The sequence below is a fragment of the Megalops cyprinoides genome, chromosome 1, assembly GCF_013368585.1.
Source record: "Megalops cyprinoides isolate fMegCyp1 chromosome 1, fMegCyp1.pri, whole genome shotgun sequence".
Lineage (NCBI taxonomy): Eukaryota > Metazoa > Chordata > Actinopteri > Elopiformes > Megalopidae > Megalops > Megalops cyprinoides.
In genome coordinates, this window is record NC_050583.1 from 2,484,275 (window position 1) to 2,504,145 (window position 19,871).

At 42.3% G+C, this 19,871-nt stretch overlaps 1 protein-coding gene across 1 annotated transcript in view; it reads left to right on the top strand.

Annotated features, from left to right (window-relative positions):
- Positions 1 to 11,471: 11,471 nt before the first annotated feature.
- The window catches only part of LOC118781154 (NACHT, LRR and PYD domains-containing protein 3-like), a 30,296-nt gene continuing 21,896 nt past the window's right edge, over positions 11,472 to 19,871 (top strand). Inside the window, exons 1-2 of the mRNA XM_036534065.1 lie at positions 11,472 to 11,569; positions 18,485 to 18,554. Coding sequence (XP_036389958.1) covers positions 11,502 to 11,569; positions 18,485 to 18,554 — 138 coding nt within the window. The 5' untranslated portion in view covers positions 11,472 to 11,501. The remainder of the gene's footprint in view (positions 11,570 to 18,484; positions 18,555 to 19,871) is intronic.

The window sequence follows — 19,871 nt, forward strand, 5'->3', positions numbered from 1 at the left end:
ACGGCATCCCTCTTCCCCTCCCTCAGTGTAAGCTGCCATCACATAAATACGCCCATGGGCCTCTTGTCCAAGTTTCTGAACCCTCCCCCCTTTCCTGTGCTCGTGATGTACGTCCTGCAAGCCAGCCTCTGGTCTGCCTGAAACTCCCGTCCGACACCCTGAGGCGTCCAGCCCCTCCACCGCCCCCAGGATGCCAGCGGGCCTCAGTCCTGCGTTTCTCCTCTGATAAACTGCTCTGCTCGGTACCTGCCTCTCATCATGACCGTCCCTGTAGAGCACAGTGTGTTGGGGGCAGTGTAACTCTTAGGTGTTGAATTCAGGCTTCAGTCTTGCTGAAGAAAAGCCAAGGGTTCGAATCCCTCCACTGCCAGTTTTAGTGGTGTTGTGGTAAGGAACAGGGCTCGTAACCGAAAGGTTGCTGGTTTGATTCCTGGCTGGGGCACTGCTGCTGTATCCTTGGGCAAGGAACTTAACTCAGAATGGCCTCAGTAAATATCCAGCTGTATGAATGGATAACATGTAAAACTGCAACCTACGTAAGTCACTTTCGATAAAAACATCTGCTAAATGATTGTCAGGGCTCCCGCCCCCTAGCTGTTGTGTTTTTGTTTCTCCCTGTCCATGTGCTTTTGTTTTCCTTGTGTTCTAGCCCTGCCCCGCTCTCCGCCCTGTCTCCGCCCACCTGATTGTCTCCACCTGCCTGCCTGCACACCTGCTTCCCATCACCTAATCAGCCCAGCCCTATATCTACCCTGCTTGTCTCTGTGTTGTTTGCCAGATCGTTTCAGTGTTTCTGCCTGTCTCGTTTCCCGCCTGTTTACCCTGTTTGGATTTTGCTGGTTTTTGCCTTGCCTGTTCCTCGACTTTGTTTTTGCCTGCCCTTCTGTCCTGATTGCCTGATCTGCCTGCCTTCACGGTTTGACCCTGCCTGTTGCTGTTTTGATCCTTGTGTTGCCCTTGGACTGCCTACCTGGTATTTTGACCCTGCCCGTTTTGGACTGCCTGCTTGTTTGACGATTCGGTTAATAAACGCCTGGAATTGGAGCACTCGTGGTCCGCGTCTGAGTCCGTGCCTGAGTCCTGACAATGATGGTAATGTAAAAGCTGGGTTTGCTGCTGCTTCTGCTGCTTCCTGCTCATTGGTCCTCAGGCTGCAGGGTGCCACCACATACCGCGGCTGGAAGACCCATCACTCCTCCTGCTCGGCCATTCCTCCAAACCTGGGGGGAGGGATGACTGAAATTTAGAACAAAAACAGAGATTCTGTTCGTATTTTTCATAACACATCTCTGCCTCCAGCCCGCCTGGCTCACAGTGACCACATATCTGTCCATGTGACTGTGACTTAGGGGTGGTGATGTGTTCAGTGCTGGGATGTCCAGGAGGTTAGTGAATGGTGGAAGGATCTTACTCATTTTAAGAAAATTTAATGATAAATTCAGTATATTTACTTTCACATATGGTTTCACATGTTTCATTTTGCGTTTCTCTCTCTTCCTCAGTTGAATCCAGTTCTATTGTAACTTATTGGCTTGGCCATAAACTGTAAAGTATTGCAAAAGCAAATACCCCCCCCCCCACCTCTTTCACTCTTTCTCCTCTGCAGTCCTCTATCCTCCTATCCTGTCTTCATTTACTTTCTTGCTCCCCCCCCCCCCCCCTCTTTCTCCTGCTGCCTCTCACACTCCTCACGCGGTCAAAAAAAAAATCATTAAACACACACATTGTACTCATTTTTGAGTCTGAAAACCTTTCGTATTTTGGAGAAAAGGGTTTGTTTTTGGGCCAATGCACCAAACAAAAGCATTGTATTCTCTCTTTTTTAAAAAAGCAGAAGGGCACTCTAGCACTAATATTGCTGGGGAAGATCCATAAGAGTAGCACAGAGAGACACTACAGCAGGCACAGCTGGAGTCGGTGTGTGTGTTTAGGGAGTGTGTGAAGCACCCGCTCCTGGAGACCCACAGGCTAGCTGTAGCGCAGCACCGTGCTTCAGCGGTGGGGGACACCACATAGCTCCGGAGGAGGGTTTGTGGAACTGAGGGAAGACTTAAGGAGACGCACCTCAAAGCAGTGTGTGCCTCTGATCTCCTTCCCCCTATGAAGCGGGGGGGAATTTTATCCATTAGTTTTATCTCTTCATACAGCTGGATATTTACTGATGCAATTGTGGGTTTAAGTACCTTGCCCAAGGGTACAACAGTAGTGCCCCCACAAACCAGCAAGCATTTTGTTGCCAACACTGTGTGCTACCATTACACCACACTGCTGTCCACATGGCAAGGACTGTTGTTCTGTGTTTTCCCACACAGCGCTGACTGAGGCTGCTCAGGTGAGGTACCTGCCCCAGGACTGAGAACAGAGCAGGTGTGGCTACCTTCAGGTCACATGTCCGGCCCTGTAACCACCACGTCACTCTCCCTCCTGTCACCTGCTCCGCCCCAATGCAAGAGAAGGAACCTGATGAAGCCCAGAGTGGACAGGTGAAGGCAAAGGTGTGCCTCTGCATACAGGTAGTGCTGTTGAGAGGCCCTGCTATGGGCGGCTGCTCTCAAGGGAAGTCCAAACTGGAACAGAGTCCAGGTAAAGCTGAGGACTGCTCTGATCTCAACACGGAGGGAAGCATCACATGAGGATTCTGGGGAGGATAATCCATCAGAGAGCTGGATGGATGGACACTTAGGGTTGAGGAGAGGGAGTGTAAACAGACAGGCAGAGGGAGGAGGGAGATGTGTCTGTGTCCGTGTGTGTGTGTGTGTGTGTGTTGAGTGATCCATTGATATTTTCTGCCTTAATAGAAGAGAGTAAATAAATGAGGGAGAAAAAGAGTAGCAGAGTGACAGAGAGAGTGAAGGATAAAGGGAACGAGAGAGATGGAGGGTGAAAGGGAAAGATGACAGGGAACATTATGTTTAAAATCTACTTTAGCTTCTGGGACAAGCTGAGCGTTATCTAGAGCTACAAGGAGCACTATCAGATTAATGAAAGACATAGCAAACAGGGCATGGCTGTTTCCACTGGCCGCCACTGACAGACCTGACAACCCGGAGAGAACAAGCTGTGCTTTGGACCGTCAGTGACCACAGCGAGTCAAGTCCTTGTGAATGTTAATTCTGGCAGGATGCTGACTGCGACCTCTTTAAATGTATGAGTGAAATATTTCATTCTGTTTTGGAGAAAAATACATCGCAATCAGTTTGCCAGCACCAGCTTTAAAGTCGAGACATGACTCATCTAGAGGCTACTCTTTCTGCAGGTTATGTTCCGGTACATAACTGAGTCTCCATGCAAGTGTATGCCAAAGAATAAACTCAGAGCAAGAGATAAAAGATGTAGAGTCATGTCCTGTCCTGCTCTCTTTAAACAGTTACCAGATTTCAGATGACCGTTATTCACACCCAAATGATCTCCTGTTGGCTAAATGTGAACAAATCATGGCATCCATTCTGCATCAGCTGGTGCACAAATAATTTCTGCAGCTTTTGATAGAATTGATAATGTAATAATCCCTTCTTATTGGTCGTCCGAAGGGCAAGTACCGGGCTGCACAACGTACAGCATACAAAGCTGTCGACGCCTTTAAACCGGTAAGGTCCGGGATCGGAATTTGAGAGCATACTAACAACATGGTGATATAGAAAAGAGAATCGAGTTTGACAGTACAATTCAAAATATAGCAATAAGCTGGCCTGGGATCCACCGGGGTTATAACCTACTATGCGCGAAAAGGAGGGATGGGTCACGGGTTAGACGACCCAGACACTGAACTGTTCCGACCACAGTCAGCCCACCACAACACGAGACCAGGTAGATAGCAATACAAACCATTTTCTCAAGTTGGAGTTAAAACTTAAAATAACAAAGTTCACTGACAGCACACCTGGAGTCACCCCCTTTGTCTACTCCACTGGTGAGCCCCGGCAGAACCGTGACCCCTCCCCCCAAAGGATAACTCCCCCCACAGGTAAGTGTACACGAGAAGAGGGAACTGAGAAGCCAGCGGAGCCACCCCTGGTCACACACACGTCTCGTACAGGCACACTTTCTTTACGTGAAGCAGGGCGGACGCTCCTGCTGCCTCCGCCAATCGACCGGCCGGGCAGCAGCTTCTCCGCGGCGGGTCTGCAGACGACAATCTTCCTCCATCCCGGCTCTCTGCTCCGGCGACGCTCCGCCCTGCTTGAGTCCCGCACGCACACAAACACAAAGACAAACTCAACACTGCACACGAGTGAATTATTAGATCAACAACTTAAACTGCCTGTTCTTCCTTCTGGTAGCGTTCAAACTCTCACCAGAGCCTTGTGTACATTATAAAAGTCTGAATGTTCTGCCATTTTGTACAAATTCAGAATGCCCAATGTTACAAATGTATTTTCCTGTATTTTGAAAATACAAATTACATGTATTTTATCTTGATACATTTATTTGAGGGGTATTTTGTAACAAGAAACATTTTGATGTATCTTTGTCCATCTGTGAATATAAACACCCCTTAAAGATAACCGCTCTTTTAACGTGTTTAACAAGAGAACGCATTATAAGTTAGCGAGGTTACTAACATAAGTCTGTAATGCTGACTTTAAAATGGTCTCCAGATTTCAGTGTGAGGTGGTTGCTTACTTTGGCACTGGGAAATGTGGCTATTATGTTTTATAGAACATATTAATACACCTCGCTGCAGAAGGTGTGGTTTTTTAAATAAGGCGTCAAAGCCGAACACAGCATCATAGGGACGTAAAAACGAAAGTAAAAGGATTTATGCAACTTGAAAAGTCGCCATTTTATAAAGAAAGCAACACCTCCTAATTAGCACCGTAAGGTAAGATGAATTAATAATAATAAATAATACCCTACCCTATACTCTACCTCACTTGTAAGTCGCTTTTGACAAAAGTGTCTGCCAGCTGTAAAACATAGATCTATACAATGCCCTGTGTTTCAATGGAGTGTTACGGGTTGGTTTGTCTATAGCGGAAGGCAAGTTTAAACTTGCGTTTGGTCCAGTGGTTCGTTAAGCGACAGCTTTAGACTGAATACGGAAGTTTAAATAATAAAACAGTGCCACTAAATTCCATAAAATAAGGCAAATTCGAAAGACAACCTCTTAATTTTTAAATGTGACCTGAATTCCGTCGATGAGGGACTTTTCTTAAGAAGCAACAGGAGTGACGCAGTTATTAACGCAGAGCTTCTTCTAGTGACCTAAAGTGACCCTTACCTAAAATGGGTTATAGAAATGTATCACACTGAATACTTAATATACTATATTTGATATAGATTCCATGTGAATGTGTATATTCAGTTACTGTGACGGATACAACTGGAATAATGGATAAATGCATCAACTGGAACGTGTTTAAAACAGCTGAACATTAGGCTACTGTTTCGGTTTCAGTTACATGCGCTTTCGCTGGCTAAAGGCTTATTTCAAACGGATGCGACTCGCAATGTCCAAATAGCCTACTTGAAAATGAGCAATTCACGCTGCAAGGCTTGAACACTGTTAGCTAATAATGTTGAAATCGACGTGCGGAGCCGTGGGAGAGTTTGCTGTAGGACGTGGTCTCCCCCCCGGCCCCCCACCCAAAAAAAACCTTTATTTGCAACAATTTTTATACAAACCATGAACAAAGCCAGAGAGTATAATTGTCCATTACATCAGATTATATTTAAATGTCTGCGCTTTCTTGTGTTTTAATCCTTCCATTGTTGTGCCGTGTTCTGTCAGTTCCTGGAGGAAATGATTAAAATTCGGCTTACAGTCATTCTGTGTCGTCTTGTGTATATTTCCCATAATAATTAAAAAATTACAACAAACAAAACACTCATAGCGTCGTCTGAAAATTAAATACAAACATCTTAATCATTTAAAACAATTATATGTCGTTTTTCTTCTTAAAAAGGTCTCAGCAGCAATCCAAAATATTTTGGCATACGAACGTTGATAAAAAGAGGTGTATAATTTTTTCTTTCTTTAATCCAAAATTTCAAGAATATTCATTAATTATCCTAAATACTTTTTAACTGGGCATATATCATGTACAATTTTCAATATCTTTTATAATATAATTTACACAATATTTATCACATAGGCCTATTTTCCAAGCTTTACTCCACTTTAAATTCCCAAAAACAGAAGACCAATATAAATTTTTATACATTACTTCAGCCGATAGAACTGTTCTAATATTGTTATTTGTACATTTGTGTTTTAGAAAGTCAGTTTCCCCAATAAAAAGAGTATTATCAACAACCTCAACATCAATGTCATGATTTGCTGGATTTTTTCTAAGCTGTAATATCTTTTGCGATATAGCAGCAATATTATGGCATTACAAATTTATCTAAAAATTCACTCTATGTCGATAAGTATCCATCAGGATTTTTAAATGAGATAATGTTATTTTCAAACAATTTTTAAGGAAGAGAGATTTATTTTTTAAATGAATATTAATATTATTCCAAATAATTTTTTGAGGGGAAGAGTTATTGTATAAGGCAGTGTCCAGGCTAGCAGAGCTTGTTTATGATATTTGTACAATCTAACAAGTAATTTCTCAATTTTATAATTGCATCTCAATAAAACATCTATGCCACCAATCACATTAAACAAATATTTTGGAAATGTATTCCATGTTATCTTTTTTGTTAATGAGTTTGATAAGCCAGTTAACCTTCAATGTGTTATTTAAAGTTTTACAACTTAATATTTCTAAACCAACATTACATCTCTTATTACATAAAGTATTTTTTTAAGTAGTGGGGTCTGTCTCTTCTTCCGTCTCTGTTAGACTTTTTCACACTTAACCTTAATTGCCAGGATGTAAGAAAATTGCAACAGATATAACGAAGTATCGAGAAAAGATAAATCACATCGTGGAGTTAACATGGATCGGAGCATCCGTTTCTTACAAATATCCTATTACAACACACTCACTTCGATTCTGATTACATTGTCTGAATAGCAGGGGGCGCAATAAAAAAGTAAACTAAACATGTAAAGTTGTTCAGTCTTGGTAGCCATTCTTCATGGCTTGCACTGGAATGTGGGCATCTGCTTTTTCCATAATTTGAGTTAAAAAAAAATATGTTCAGTTTACCATTTTAACAACAATTTGTTAAAAAATAGCTTTTGTTCATGTTTACCTCGATAATCTAGAAGGAATCTTGAACAATCACAACTTGTTTTCATTCAAATTTTGCTCAAAATACGTTGACAATTTCAAACCATGAACCCAGTATCATGTATCGAACCGAACCGTGAGCTGATTGTTTCGTTACGCCCCTAGAATCTACACAGATTTACGCTCTAAGATATTTTACCACCCGATGAATTTGAAATGAAATGAAATAAAACATTAAACCGTTTTAACGTTTAAAATGTTTGCCATTGGCAACGTGACTCAACATCACATGGATGACATGAAAAAGCACACAAAGCTAGCATTAATGTCGAACCTGAGTATTTAGTACTTGAAAATAATGTAAATGTTACATCCAAAAATTCACGGATTGTGGGGTTTCTTTTCTCTGTCTTGGACTGCTGGCATTGACCAAACCAAACCAGAGGAGCCTGGGGAGGTGGGTGTGGCCTCAGACATGAATGCTGAAGAAGGAGAACAGGGGGGCGTGGCCTCTGAAATGAACCGCCCCCTCAGTGGAGCTGTGGACTCACAGAGCAAGAGGTGAGGAGAAAGTGTGTGTGTGTGTGTGCGCGTGTGTGTGTGCGTGTGTGTGTGTGTGTGTGTGTGTGTATAAGCACGCATGCTTAAGGGGATCAAACACTGTCACATGCCACAGGTACGATCAGGTTCTGGATTGATCAGATGGGGGTTCAGAGGTGAAGTTTATCCAGTCTGCAGACCAGCATTTATAATGAAATATTGGGAAGGAAAGGGCTTATTTAGTCCATTGAAGAATCGTATACCATAATGTCAACAATAGCCGCAATGTCTACATTATCAGTGTCTACATTAACAAGCTGCCTTTGATAATGTAGACCAGTGGTTCTCAACTCTGGTCTAGGGGACCCCCTGCCCAGCATGTTTTAGATGCCTCCCTGCTCCAACACACCTGATTCAAATGATCAACTGGGTATTAACTGCTGCCGCTGCTTGATAACAAGCTGATCACTTGGACCGGAGTTGAGAACCACTGATGTAGACACTGCTATATTACCATTTACAAATACATATATATTATATACTGTCATACAATACCACACTACACAACCATGTTCAACAAGCATGCCTCAGAAGCTTTTTTTCGCAATGTTAGGATAACTGAATAAAGGTATCTAGACTGCAGTCAGAAACTTTGACTTTAGTTTCCTTTGATTTCTGAATGATCTGTTTTGCTATCCAGGATCAGGTAATCCATCTTACTTTTGTGCCAGTTTTTCAAAGAAACATTAGATTGTATCACCCTGATCCAGATACAACTTTTTCAAGATTACCAAATCCAGATTACCAGCGCTCAAAATGGGACTACATATCACAATGTAGGCTACTAGCTATGTAAAGAATAACAGGTAGAATAGCCAGCGTGGGGTCACTTTAAGTGTTTTTACTGAAACTAGTAGAGACAGAAAACAGCACAGGGAGCGTGCAACATAATACTTGCCTGTATTGTCCTGCACAACATCGCTACCAGGCGAAATGTCCCTCTCTGTGATGATGTTTATGATGCACCTGAGCCTGTTGAAGACCCAGACCAACCTCTGGCGTTCTCTCAGAATGAGGGACTGACTGGACGTGCAATAAGGGATGCAGTTGTTAGTAACTACTTTTGACTGGTTCATCTCTGATGTGTCATTGCAAATAATACACAGTGATAAATGACAGTTAAAATTAAATATATTTGTTTGATATTGACAGCTGTTTGGGGGATTATTTTATGGGAACAAAATCCCAATTTTTTTTTTTTTACTTTACTGTACTGAAAGGTTTAATAGGTAACCTAATGTCTGCTTTATCTACTTTTATGGTTAAACAAATCAAGTGCAAAATACAAATAAATGTATATATACTACATGATACAAATGTTGTATTATTTGACCAATTTAAAGTTTTATTACATTTTGTTCCTGAAATCCACTCTGAATCCACCCTTCTGCTGGGATCAGGATAATCCATATTTTTTGGATCAAAGGTATCCCAATCCTACTAAAAAGTTTTGAACAACACATACTGAAGGTTTGATACAGATCAAAACCAACACTGGATTACGTGATCTAATCCCATTTCAGAGTCCTTTTTTTCTTTTGAACAACCCATTTTCAACATTTGATCCAATCCAATAGCCAAAATCCGATCATATTATTTCTGAACAACTGGGCCCAGAATATTTGGCTGAAAGAGTTTTTTTTGTGAGTTAAAAGAGTGTTAAAAAGCAACTTTATTTGAGCATTCTTCAACCTGTTGATAAACATATTTGTGAATGTTATTTAGCATGTACTGTATGTAATCTGATGTAGTGTTCAAAAGAGCATTTGTACCTTTACACAGTGATGAAATGTGAGTTTGGGCAGGATCACAGCGTTCCTCTTACTCTCTACTGGTTTTTAGGGAAGAGGTTCATTAGTGCAAAGCAGGAAATAGTAGTTCTGTGAAGTGTTGAGGGTAGAATTCTCACACTAGCTACATGGATGTCTTAGTAGAGTCTTTTTCCAAAAATACACATATTTCTGTGTTTACTCTGAGGGACGGGAACAAGTGTCCTGTAAAGCGATATTCAAAGCCGTCCCTCTGATTTGGTGCCCAGTGTCACGTGTTGCATGTACAGTGTTTCTGAGGCACATTTCAGCATGCTTTGTTCACATGTGCTTAGCATGTCACACGCTTCCCCATTCACTGACACATCATATTTTTGAAGAACAGGCTTGTTGCTAAGGAGAGCGACTGTTGTGAGCAGAGTTTGATGAAGTGCTGCCTCTGTGTGCCATTTCCAGTGTCACTGCACAGAGAGCAGTGTCCCCGGTGCCCAGCTGTCAGTCTGTGAAGAGTGACAGGTCCATGAAGCATCCTATTCACTTAGGTGGTGGACAGCCTGTCCCTCCTCTAAGGTGAGGTCACACTGCCCAGAGTAGAAGCCTTAACAGGCCCAATGAGTTTTCATAACCCAAAGCCTCAATCAAACAGGAGTGGGTTTTCAGTGAGATTGGTGAAAGCGTTCTTCAGTGGTTCTGATCTGCATCAGTTTCGAGTCCTGTATGGGTCCCTTCATCTGGTCTCAACTTGGAATAGAATCCGGTTTGTGTGGACCGGAACTGTCCATGAAACCCATCATAAAAATGTTTTCCTTGTACCAACAGACCAGATCCTTATTAACAAAACCAAGAACATGATTAAAATGCAACCTCTTCACTAACATCAGTATCTTGAGTTCTTGTTAGTGTAGGGAAAAATAACACCTTTTTCTTCATTCTTAATGTTTTACTACAAAGTCATAACCCTGTCGACAGCACACAAGCAAGTTGAACAAGCATGCTTCAAAAAAAAATTTCATAACATTAGCATAACTGAGTAAAGGAGTCTAGACTGCAGTCAGAAACATTGGGCTTGGCTTTCTCCAATTTATTTTTGGACTGCCTCGTTGAAGAATTGTATACCATAATGTCTTTAATGGAGTTGCCCTTATTAATGTAGGCACTGCTGTATTATCATAATCCCTGTGAAAATGCTCAGACATTTTTAGCTATCTGTTGAACTTACTGGTCCAAAACTACATTTAGCTTTGATTAAACGTTAGTTATCTAGTATACCCTGGTGTGAAATAGGTAGATAGCTGGCCTGGTTTGCCTGCTGGACATTTAAGTGCATTGGGGGAAATTTCAGGTCTTCAGAATATTTGGCTGAAAGAGTTTTGTGAGTTAAAAAAAGCGTTATAAGCCAACTTCATAGCAGTGTTCTTGAACCTGTTTTTAAACATGATTTTGAATTGTATTCAGCATGTGTGTAATTCCAATTAGTGTTCAGACAAGTGTTTGAAGCCATACCACAGTGATAAAATGTGAGTTTTGGCAGGATCACAGTGTTCCTCTTACTCTCTACTGGTTTTTAGGGAAGAGGTTCATTAATGCAAAGCAGGAAATAATGCTTGGTAGTTCTGTGAAGTGTTGAGGGTAGAATTCTCACACTAGCTACATGGATGTCTTAGTAGAGCGGTTTTTCCAAAAATACACATATTTCTGTGTTTACTCTGAGGGACAGGAACAAGTGTCCTGTAAGGTGATATTTAAAGCCGTCCCTCTGATCTGGTGCCCAGTGTCACGTGTTGCATGTACAGTGTTTCTGAGGCACATTTCAGCATGCTTTGTTCACATGTGCTTAGCATGTCACACGCTTCCCCATTCACTGACACATCATATTTCTGAAGAACAGGCATGTTGCTAAGGAGAGCGACTGTTGTGAGCAGAGTTTGATGAAGTGCTGTCTCTGTGTGCTGTTACCAGTGTCACTGCACAGAGAGCAGCGTCCCCGGGGCCCAGCTATCAGTCTATGAAGAGTGACTGGTCCATGGAGCGTCCCATTGACTTTGCTGGTGGAGAACCTGCCCCTCCTCTAAGGTGAGGTCACACTGCCCAGAGTAGAAGCCTTAACAGGCCCAATGAGTTTTCATAACCCAAAGCCTCAATCGAACTGGAGTGGATTTTCAGTGAGATTGGTGAAAGCGTTCTTCAGTGGTTCTGATCTGCATCAGTTTTCGAGTCCTGTATGGGTCCCTTCATCTGGTCTCAACCTGGATTAGAATCCGGTCTGTGTGGACCGGAACAGTCCCTGAAACCCATCATAAAAATGTCTTCCTTGTACCAACAGACCAGATCCTTATTAACAAAACCAAGAACATGATTAAAACTTCACTAACATCAGTATCTTGACTTCTTGTTAGTATAGGGAAAAATAACACCTTTTTGTACATTCTTAAGGTTTTACTACAAAGTCATAACCCTGTCGACGGTACACAAGCAAGTTGAACAAGCATGGCTCAAAAACTCTTCACAGCGTTAGCATAACTGAGTAAAGGGGTCTAGACTGCAGTCAGAAACATTGGGTTCAGTTTCCTCTGATTAATGTTCCAGAGTGCATCATTGAAGAATTGTATACCATAATGCCTTCATTAATGTAGGCACTGCTGTATTACTATTAGCCCTGTGAAAATACTCTGATATTTCTAGCTTTCTGTTGAAGTTATTGGAACAAAAATATATTCAGCTTTGAATAAGCATAAGATAGTTAGTATACCCTGGTGTGAAATAGGTAGCTAGCTGGCCAGGTTTGCTTGCTGAGCATTCAAGTGCATTGGAAGATATTTCAGGTCATGAGAATGTTTGCCTAAAAGATCTTTTTGGTTTAAAAAAGTTTTGTAAATCATCTTCATAGCAGTGTTCATGTACCTACTGTTAAATAAAATTAAATTGAATTGCATTTAGCATATATATGATCTGAATTAGTGTTCAGAACAGTGTTTGAATCCGTAACACAGTGATAAAGTATGGCTTTGGGCACACAATGTTCCTCCCTGCTGGTTTTCAGGGAGCAGGCTCGTTAGTGCAAAGCAGGAAATAATACTTTTAGTTGTATGAAGTGCAGAGTATTCTCACAATAACTGCATGGATGTGTTAGTAGAGGCATTTAAAAAAAATACACACACTTCTGTGTTTACACTAAGGGACAGGCACAATCATGCTGTAAGGTGATATTTAAGGTAGTATTTGCAGTGGAATGTGGCAGCTGTGAAAGTCAGCTCTTGCTGAGGGTGGCGTGTTGAGGAATTAAAATATATTGGCAATAAGGCAGTAATAATAATATATACAGTATATTGGCGATATGAGCAGTCTGCCAACAGTGGTGTCATGATATTGGCCCATTAAATCTGTGGTAGCAGAATAACACAGTGCAAAACATTATGGCTGTGCTGTTCACAGGATCCAGCGGGACTCTTCAATGGAGAGAGAAGGTAGTGGAGTCCTGCCCCCTGATAAAGGGTTAAATAGTTAATAACACACAACTGTGCTCCAAATGTCCTCTCACTACAGATGCACTCAGTTTGAGACAGGATTGTTTTGTAGATTCAATTCAATTCAATTCATTTTTATTTGTATAGCGCTTTTTACAACACAAGCTGTCACAAAGCAGCTTTACATTGTTCCCAGGCCTGAGACCCCCTGAGAGCAAGCCAACAAGGCAACAGTGGCAAGGAAAAACTCCCTATCAGGAAGAAACCTTGAGCAGAACCGGGCTCATGGGGGGGCCCATCTGCTTCTGGCTGGCACTGGGCAGATAGAGTTAGACACAATATTATGCAATGTACATTTGTTATTGACAAACAATAGCAGTTAACAGTAGAGTGATTATAAGAATGTCTCCTAGGATGTCCGGGTCTTGGAATGCAGTTGGCTTTGATGGGCAGGGCAGCGAGGTAGCAGGACTGGAAAACGAGATGAGACGCTTGGGCTACAGCTCCGGACAGGAGCCCGGAGCAGGGAATAGGAAGCAAACAGAAAACAGTGGTTAGTGGATGATAAGAATGGCAGGGATGTAGAACAGAGAGGCAGGAGAGGAGGGGCAGAGAAAAAGGTGTGCAATAAGGAAAGACCCCGGCAGGCTAACATTATGGCAGCATAACCTAGGGGACGGGAGGCAAGGGACCGGCATAGTCATGAGGGCGACCCTAAGACGGTCAACACCAGATCACGGCACAGGGTCCATGAAAGCAATGACCACTTAGTCCACCAGAGACTCTATGATCCACGCCAGCACCAGGCCATGTCCCTCAGCTGAAGGATTTACTATATAGATATGTTTTGAGCCTAGACTTAAAGGTGGAGAGAGAGTCTGTTCCCCGAATCTCAGAGGGTAAACTGTTCCACAGGAGAGGGGCTTGATAGGAAAAGGCTCTACCGCCTACAGTAGTTTTGCCCACTCTTGGAATGGTGAGAAGCCCGGCATTTTGGGAGCGAAGGGCTCTCTGCGGAAGATATGGATGAAGAAGGTCCTTAAGATAGGGGGGGGCAAGCCCATTTAAAGCCTTAAATGTGAGTAAGAGTATTTTAAAAATGATCCGGTATTTAATAGGTAGCCAATGGAGAGAGGCCAGAACTGGGGTGATGTGCTCAAAGCGTTTAGTTTTAGTTAAGATTCGAGCAGCTGCATTTTGCACCAGCTGAAGGGGTTTTAATGAGACGTTTGCACATCCTGACAAGAGGGCATTACAGTAGTCTAATCTGGATGTTACAAAGGCATGGATTAGTTTTTCAGCGTCGTTAATTGATACGATTTTCCTGATTTTAGCAATATTTCTCAGATGGAAGAAGGCAGTCCTAGAGGTGTTAGTTATGTGAGTTTCAAAGGAGAGCTCGGGATCAATAACAACACCAAGGTCTTTGATGGCTGCACTCGGGGCAAGGGAGACACCATCAAGGTCCAATGTAAAATGAGTGAGTTTGCTCCTGATTGAATTTTGGCCTATGACCAATATTTCGGTTTTGTCCGGGTTGAGGAGGAGAAAGTTTCGGGCCATCCAATTCTTTACATCTGTTAGGCAGGCCTCCATGTTTGAAATATTCAGAGGGACATCGGGTTTGACTGATATGTATAACTGAGTGTCGTCCGCGTAACAGTGGAAATTAATGTCATGTTTACGGATGATATCGCCAAGAGGCAGCATGTATAACGAGAAGAGCAGAGGTCCAAGCACAGATCCTTGAGGTATACCATATTTTACTCTGGAACGAGCGGAGGATTCGTTGTTGATGGAGACAAACTGATATCGTTCTGATAGATAAGATCTAAACCAAGATAGGGCATGTCCACTTATGCCAACCAGGTTTTCGAGGCGGTCAAGGAGGATACAATGATCGATGGTATCAAAGGCTGCACTTAGGTCTAGTAGCACAAGAAGAGAGATACAGCCATTGTCACAGGAGAGTAGAAGGTCGTTGAGCACTTTCAGGAGAGCGGTTTCCGTACTGTGGTGAGGTCTAAATCCGGACTGGAAAACTTCCAAAATGTTGTTAGAGTGTAAAAAGGCACAGAGTTGCTTTGATACCGCTTTTTCCAGAATTTTGGAGAGGAATGGAAGGTTCGAGATGGGCCTATAGTTTGACAGGTCATTGGGATCAAGATTAGGCTTTTTCAGAATAGGCTTGATAACTGCTACTTTAAAGGGCTGAGGTACGTGTCCAGACATAAGAGAGGCATTGATAAGATTTAATAGTGGTGTGCCAATTGCAGGCAATAGCTGTTTTAGGAAGCCAGTTGGTATGGGGTCAAGTTGGCTGGTAGAGTTATTAGATGAATTGAGAAGAGAAGAAAAGTCGCCAAATTCAATGGGTATAAAAGAGTCGAAGCGCGGGGCGGGCCTAATAGACATGTCTACATAATCTGGAACGGGACTGGCCAGGCAGGAACCAGAAGTTGATGAGAATTTTTGTATTGTGTCTCTTATCTTTAAGATTTTACTGTCAAAGAAGTTCATGACGTCACTGCTACTATAAATTGCTGGTATGGTAGGGTTAACTGATGCAGGACTCTTGGTTAATCTGGCAATAGTGCTAAACAGGTACCTAGGATTGTCCTTGTTTCTCTCAATAAGAGTAGAGAAATATTTGGATCTGGTAGCTGTGAGGGCATGCTTGTAATTTAGGAGACTTTCCTTCCACGCCAGGAGAAAAACCTGTAGTTTGGTGGAGCGCCATTTTCTTTCGAGTTTTCGTGTGGCTTGTTTGAGAGCACGAGTATGGTCGTTATACCAAGGTGCTAGCTTCTTGTCAGTGATTTTCTTCCTTTTGAGGGGAGCAACGGCGTCTAGAGTTTTACGCAAAGTAGAGTCGATTCTGTCCGCGAGTAGATTAATTTCAGTTGAGCTGGGGTTTGAACATAAACTAGAGGAGATTTCGTTGTGCAGGTAGTATGATGTAGGGAGCTCGTCGATAAAGGCATTTGCTGTAAGAGAGCAAAACGTGCGCCTGGAAGAAAATCTAGGCTCCGAGTATGTGAAGCACGTTAGTGGTAAATTGAAAGAGATGAGATAGTGGTCGGATAACACAGGATTGTGTGGCATGATTTCCACCTGGTTAATGTCTGCTCCATATGTGAGGACCAAATCAAGAGTATGGTTGCGGTAATGTGTGGGTTTGTCCACAGCTTGATAGAGTCCAATGGATTCGATGATGGACAAAAATGCTGTTCTGAACGGGTCATGTTCATTATCCATATGGACATTAAAGTCGCCTACTATTACAGCTTTTTCTATATTGACAACCAGGTCAGATAGAAAATTGGCAAATTCCGATAAGAAAACACTGTAAGGGCCAGGTGGCCTGTAAATTATAACAAGGGTAAATAGCTGAAATGCAGTCTTATCAGGATGTGCAAAGCTAAGTACTAATAGTTCAAATGAATGGAAGTTATAGCCAGGTTTAAGGGTGGCACAGAGTTTGGAGCTGTGTATAGCAGCAACGCCGCCACCTCTACCAGTAGGTCGAGGGACCTGGTGATTACAATAACTGGGAGGAGTTGATTCGTTGAGAGCAACAAAGTCATTAGGTTTAAGCCATGTTTCAGTCAGGCATAAGATATCAAAATGGTGATCAGTAATCAATTCGTTTGTTAATAAAGCTTTAGGTTGTAGCGATCTGATATTTATTAACCCAATCTTAAGGACCATTTGTCTACAGGTAGTACTTTCAGGTTTGACAGACTTAATTTTTATTAAATTATCAGCACAAATGCCCCTACTGGATGTTTTTAAGAAGTTTGGGACGGAGGGTCGTGGAACAGACACTGTCTCTATGGGATTTTTAAGTGGTGGTTCCAGGGAAAAAGCAGACAACTGTGTAGGACAGGAAGTCTGCTGCCTGGCCTTGGCCCTGATTAGTCAAGGTTTAGTGGAATTCAGACTATGATCTATGTTACTAGAGATGATAGCTGTACCCTCCCTCGAGGGGTGGATGCCATCTCGTTTTAAAAGACCAGGCCTCCCCCAAAACTTGTGCCAATTATCTATAAAACCCACGTTGTTAGAGGGGCACCATTCAGACAACCAACGATTAAGTGACGTTAATCTGCTATAGATCTCGTCACCGCGCCGCATGGGGATGGGGCCAGAGAAAATTACTGAATCCGACATTTGTTTGGCAATCCTGCACACCGATTTAATAGTTAACTTTGTTACTTCCGATTGCCTCATGCGAACATCGTTAGCGCCGACGTGAATAACAATTTTTGAGTATTTCGCTTTACTTTTACCTTTAGCTTTAGCCAGCACTTTCAAATTGGCTTCAATGTCGGAAGCTCTGGCTCCAGGAATGCAATTGACTATGGTCGTTGGTGTCGCTACGTTCACGTTTCTAAGAATTGAATCGCCAATAATCAGGGCTCTTTTAACAGGCTTCTCAGCAGGTGTGTTGTCTTGATGTCCCCGACATCATGACATTGTCATGATGATGTAAAAAGGGTTATGCTCATGATGATTTGTATGTTGAAAACACCTATTTGTGATTATGAGTGCAGAGCATTAGAGGTTATCCACTGTTCTGCAAGGAGCACAAACATATGTGACATACTGTCACTATCTCTCCACAATAGTAAAGACTACATTCATTAAGTGAAGGACACACTCATCTTCACCGGTTACAGTGTTTTACGGCCATAGACATTCATCATGGTCTGATCGAGAGGGCTGGTTGCCCTGACTTCCATGTAACAGTAGGTCTCATTGTGGCATGGAAGGTTTGAGCAGCTTGACACAGTGAATCTGTTTTGAAACAATTGCTTCAAATGGTTCACTGTGTTGAAAAGGTTCATTTTGCCCATCATTACTGTGAGAAAAGACATTGAGCGGAAGGGGTGAAACCTACAACACAATAATTTCAAAAGCAATAAATACAGGAACCAGCCTTGGACAATAGCACACATCCAAACTGAAAAGAGTGAGCCCCCCTCTGAAGCCACACACCTGCATTTAAAGCCTGCTGATCAGAGTAGGTGTGGCTCATCAACCAATAGCTGGTTCAGGGTAAGACTCCCTGTCCAACACATCTCTGCTCTTCCTCTCTTTACAACCCAGTCAGACTTCAAACAGTCTCATGTCTCACTCGCACTGGTCCAAAGTCAGACTGAGTGTGTCTGTCATCATGTGCTCTTCATGATGATTAAATGAGCTGGTGAGGTGATAAGATAAATGTGCATAAATGAAAAGCCATAGAGGTCATTTCTGCCAGGAAACACTGGAACATAAAGACCCTTCTGTTTGCTCTGTCTGCTACGTTTGTGCTTTAAACCTACATCCTGGTATAAAGTCAGTGACTATTTATGAAGCCAAAGCAGGTTCACTTCTGGTAAAATATTCTTTGGAAATAGTGAAGCCCTGTGATGCTTTCCAGCAGGTGTCTAATCATATGATAATATATCGATCTTGTTTTTCCTTTAGCCATTTTGCTGCTTTAGCACTGATTAAATGTGCATTCCTGTGTCTGCAGTGAGCTGTCAGAGCTCCAGTCCATCTCTGCGGTGTGTGAGCAGATGAGCCAGCAGAGACTCGACCAGCAGGTAAAGGACTTCACTCATTCACCTGTATCTGCCTGCACCTGGAATCACTCATTCACCTGAACCTACCTGCACCTGGAATCACTCATTCACCTGAACCTACCTGCACCTGGAGTCACTCATTCATCTGACTCAGCCTATACCTGGTGTCACTCTTTCACCTCAGCCTGCCTTTACCTGGAGTCACTTTTTCACCTCAGTCTGTCTTTACCTGGTGTCCCGGATTCACATCAGTGTATCCAGGTTTTACATATTCTTCTAACTGTGACCTGTACTATATTCCTGTGTCTGTCAGCATTTATTCATTCATTCATTTGACTTTGTAGTCCTCTTATTCACTGACTGGCTGGATTGTCTGTCCTTTAGCCCCCCATTCTTCTGAATCTGTCTGTTCAGTATAAAGCCATTCACCTGCCTGTGTCACATACTCACTCATTCATCTGACTTCACTGTTTAACATTTCTCCAGCTAATATTCTGAATTGCATTTTCTATAATGATTTCTTCATCTTCATATGTTCTTTTTCATTCTATATTCCTAAGGCGGTGGCATGCGGTGGATTTTTCACTTAGGCGAGCAGAATTCAGCCCCCCCCCAACACACATACACACAGATATCCACACACATGGTGCCTGAAGTGGTCCAACAGCCAAAAAAAAGAAAATTAAAATCAAACATACCATTTTATGGCCATCCAGCATAACTGTACTGCTCTCTGGAATTTGTAGTGCCTCTCCTGTGTCTTGCTGCACCCTGCCTAACCAAGGGAAAAAAAATACTGAGATTATTTATTTTGATTGACAGTAAACTTTACTATACAGGAAAATGTTCCACACTCAATACATAATTTTTGTGGTAATCTTCAAAATGCTTACCATTTGATGTAGGACCCTGGACTTTCCTTCCTGCACATATTGTGTTTGTCAAACGTATTGACCTGCACACTGCCTGACCAAGAGAAATAGAGTGGGGCCAGTCTTTAAAATAGAAAAAATGAAGGCACACTGAAAATGTTTTGTTTTACATAGCTTTAAAACTTTTGTGAATATGTCAATTGAAAAAATATTAAATGGGGTAGCCTTATCCAAATAAATGACTACACATACCAGCAACATACAGCAGTCACTCCACAATACACCCCGATTCGTCTTCGTCACACATTTTGTGAACGGGACAATAAAACGCATTAAATGAATAAAAGATTACTTGAAAAATCACCTTGTAATTCACTCCATTCAGTTAATGGAATGAAAGGACAGACCGTGATCTTAATTGCGCAAGTGCAATTTTTACACTAGCTAGGTAGCTAATGTAGCCTAC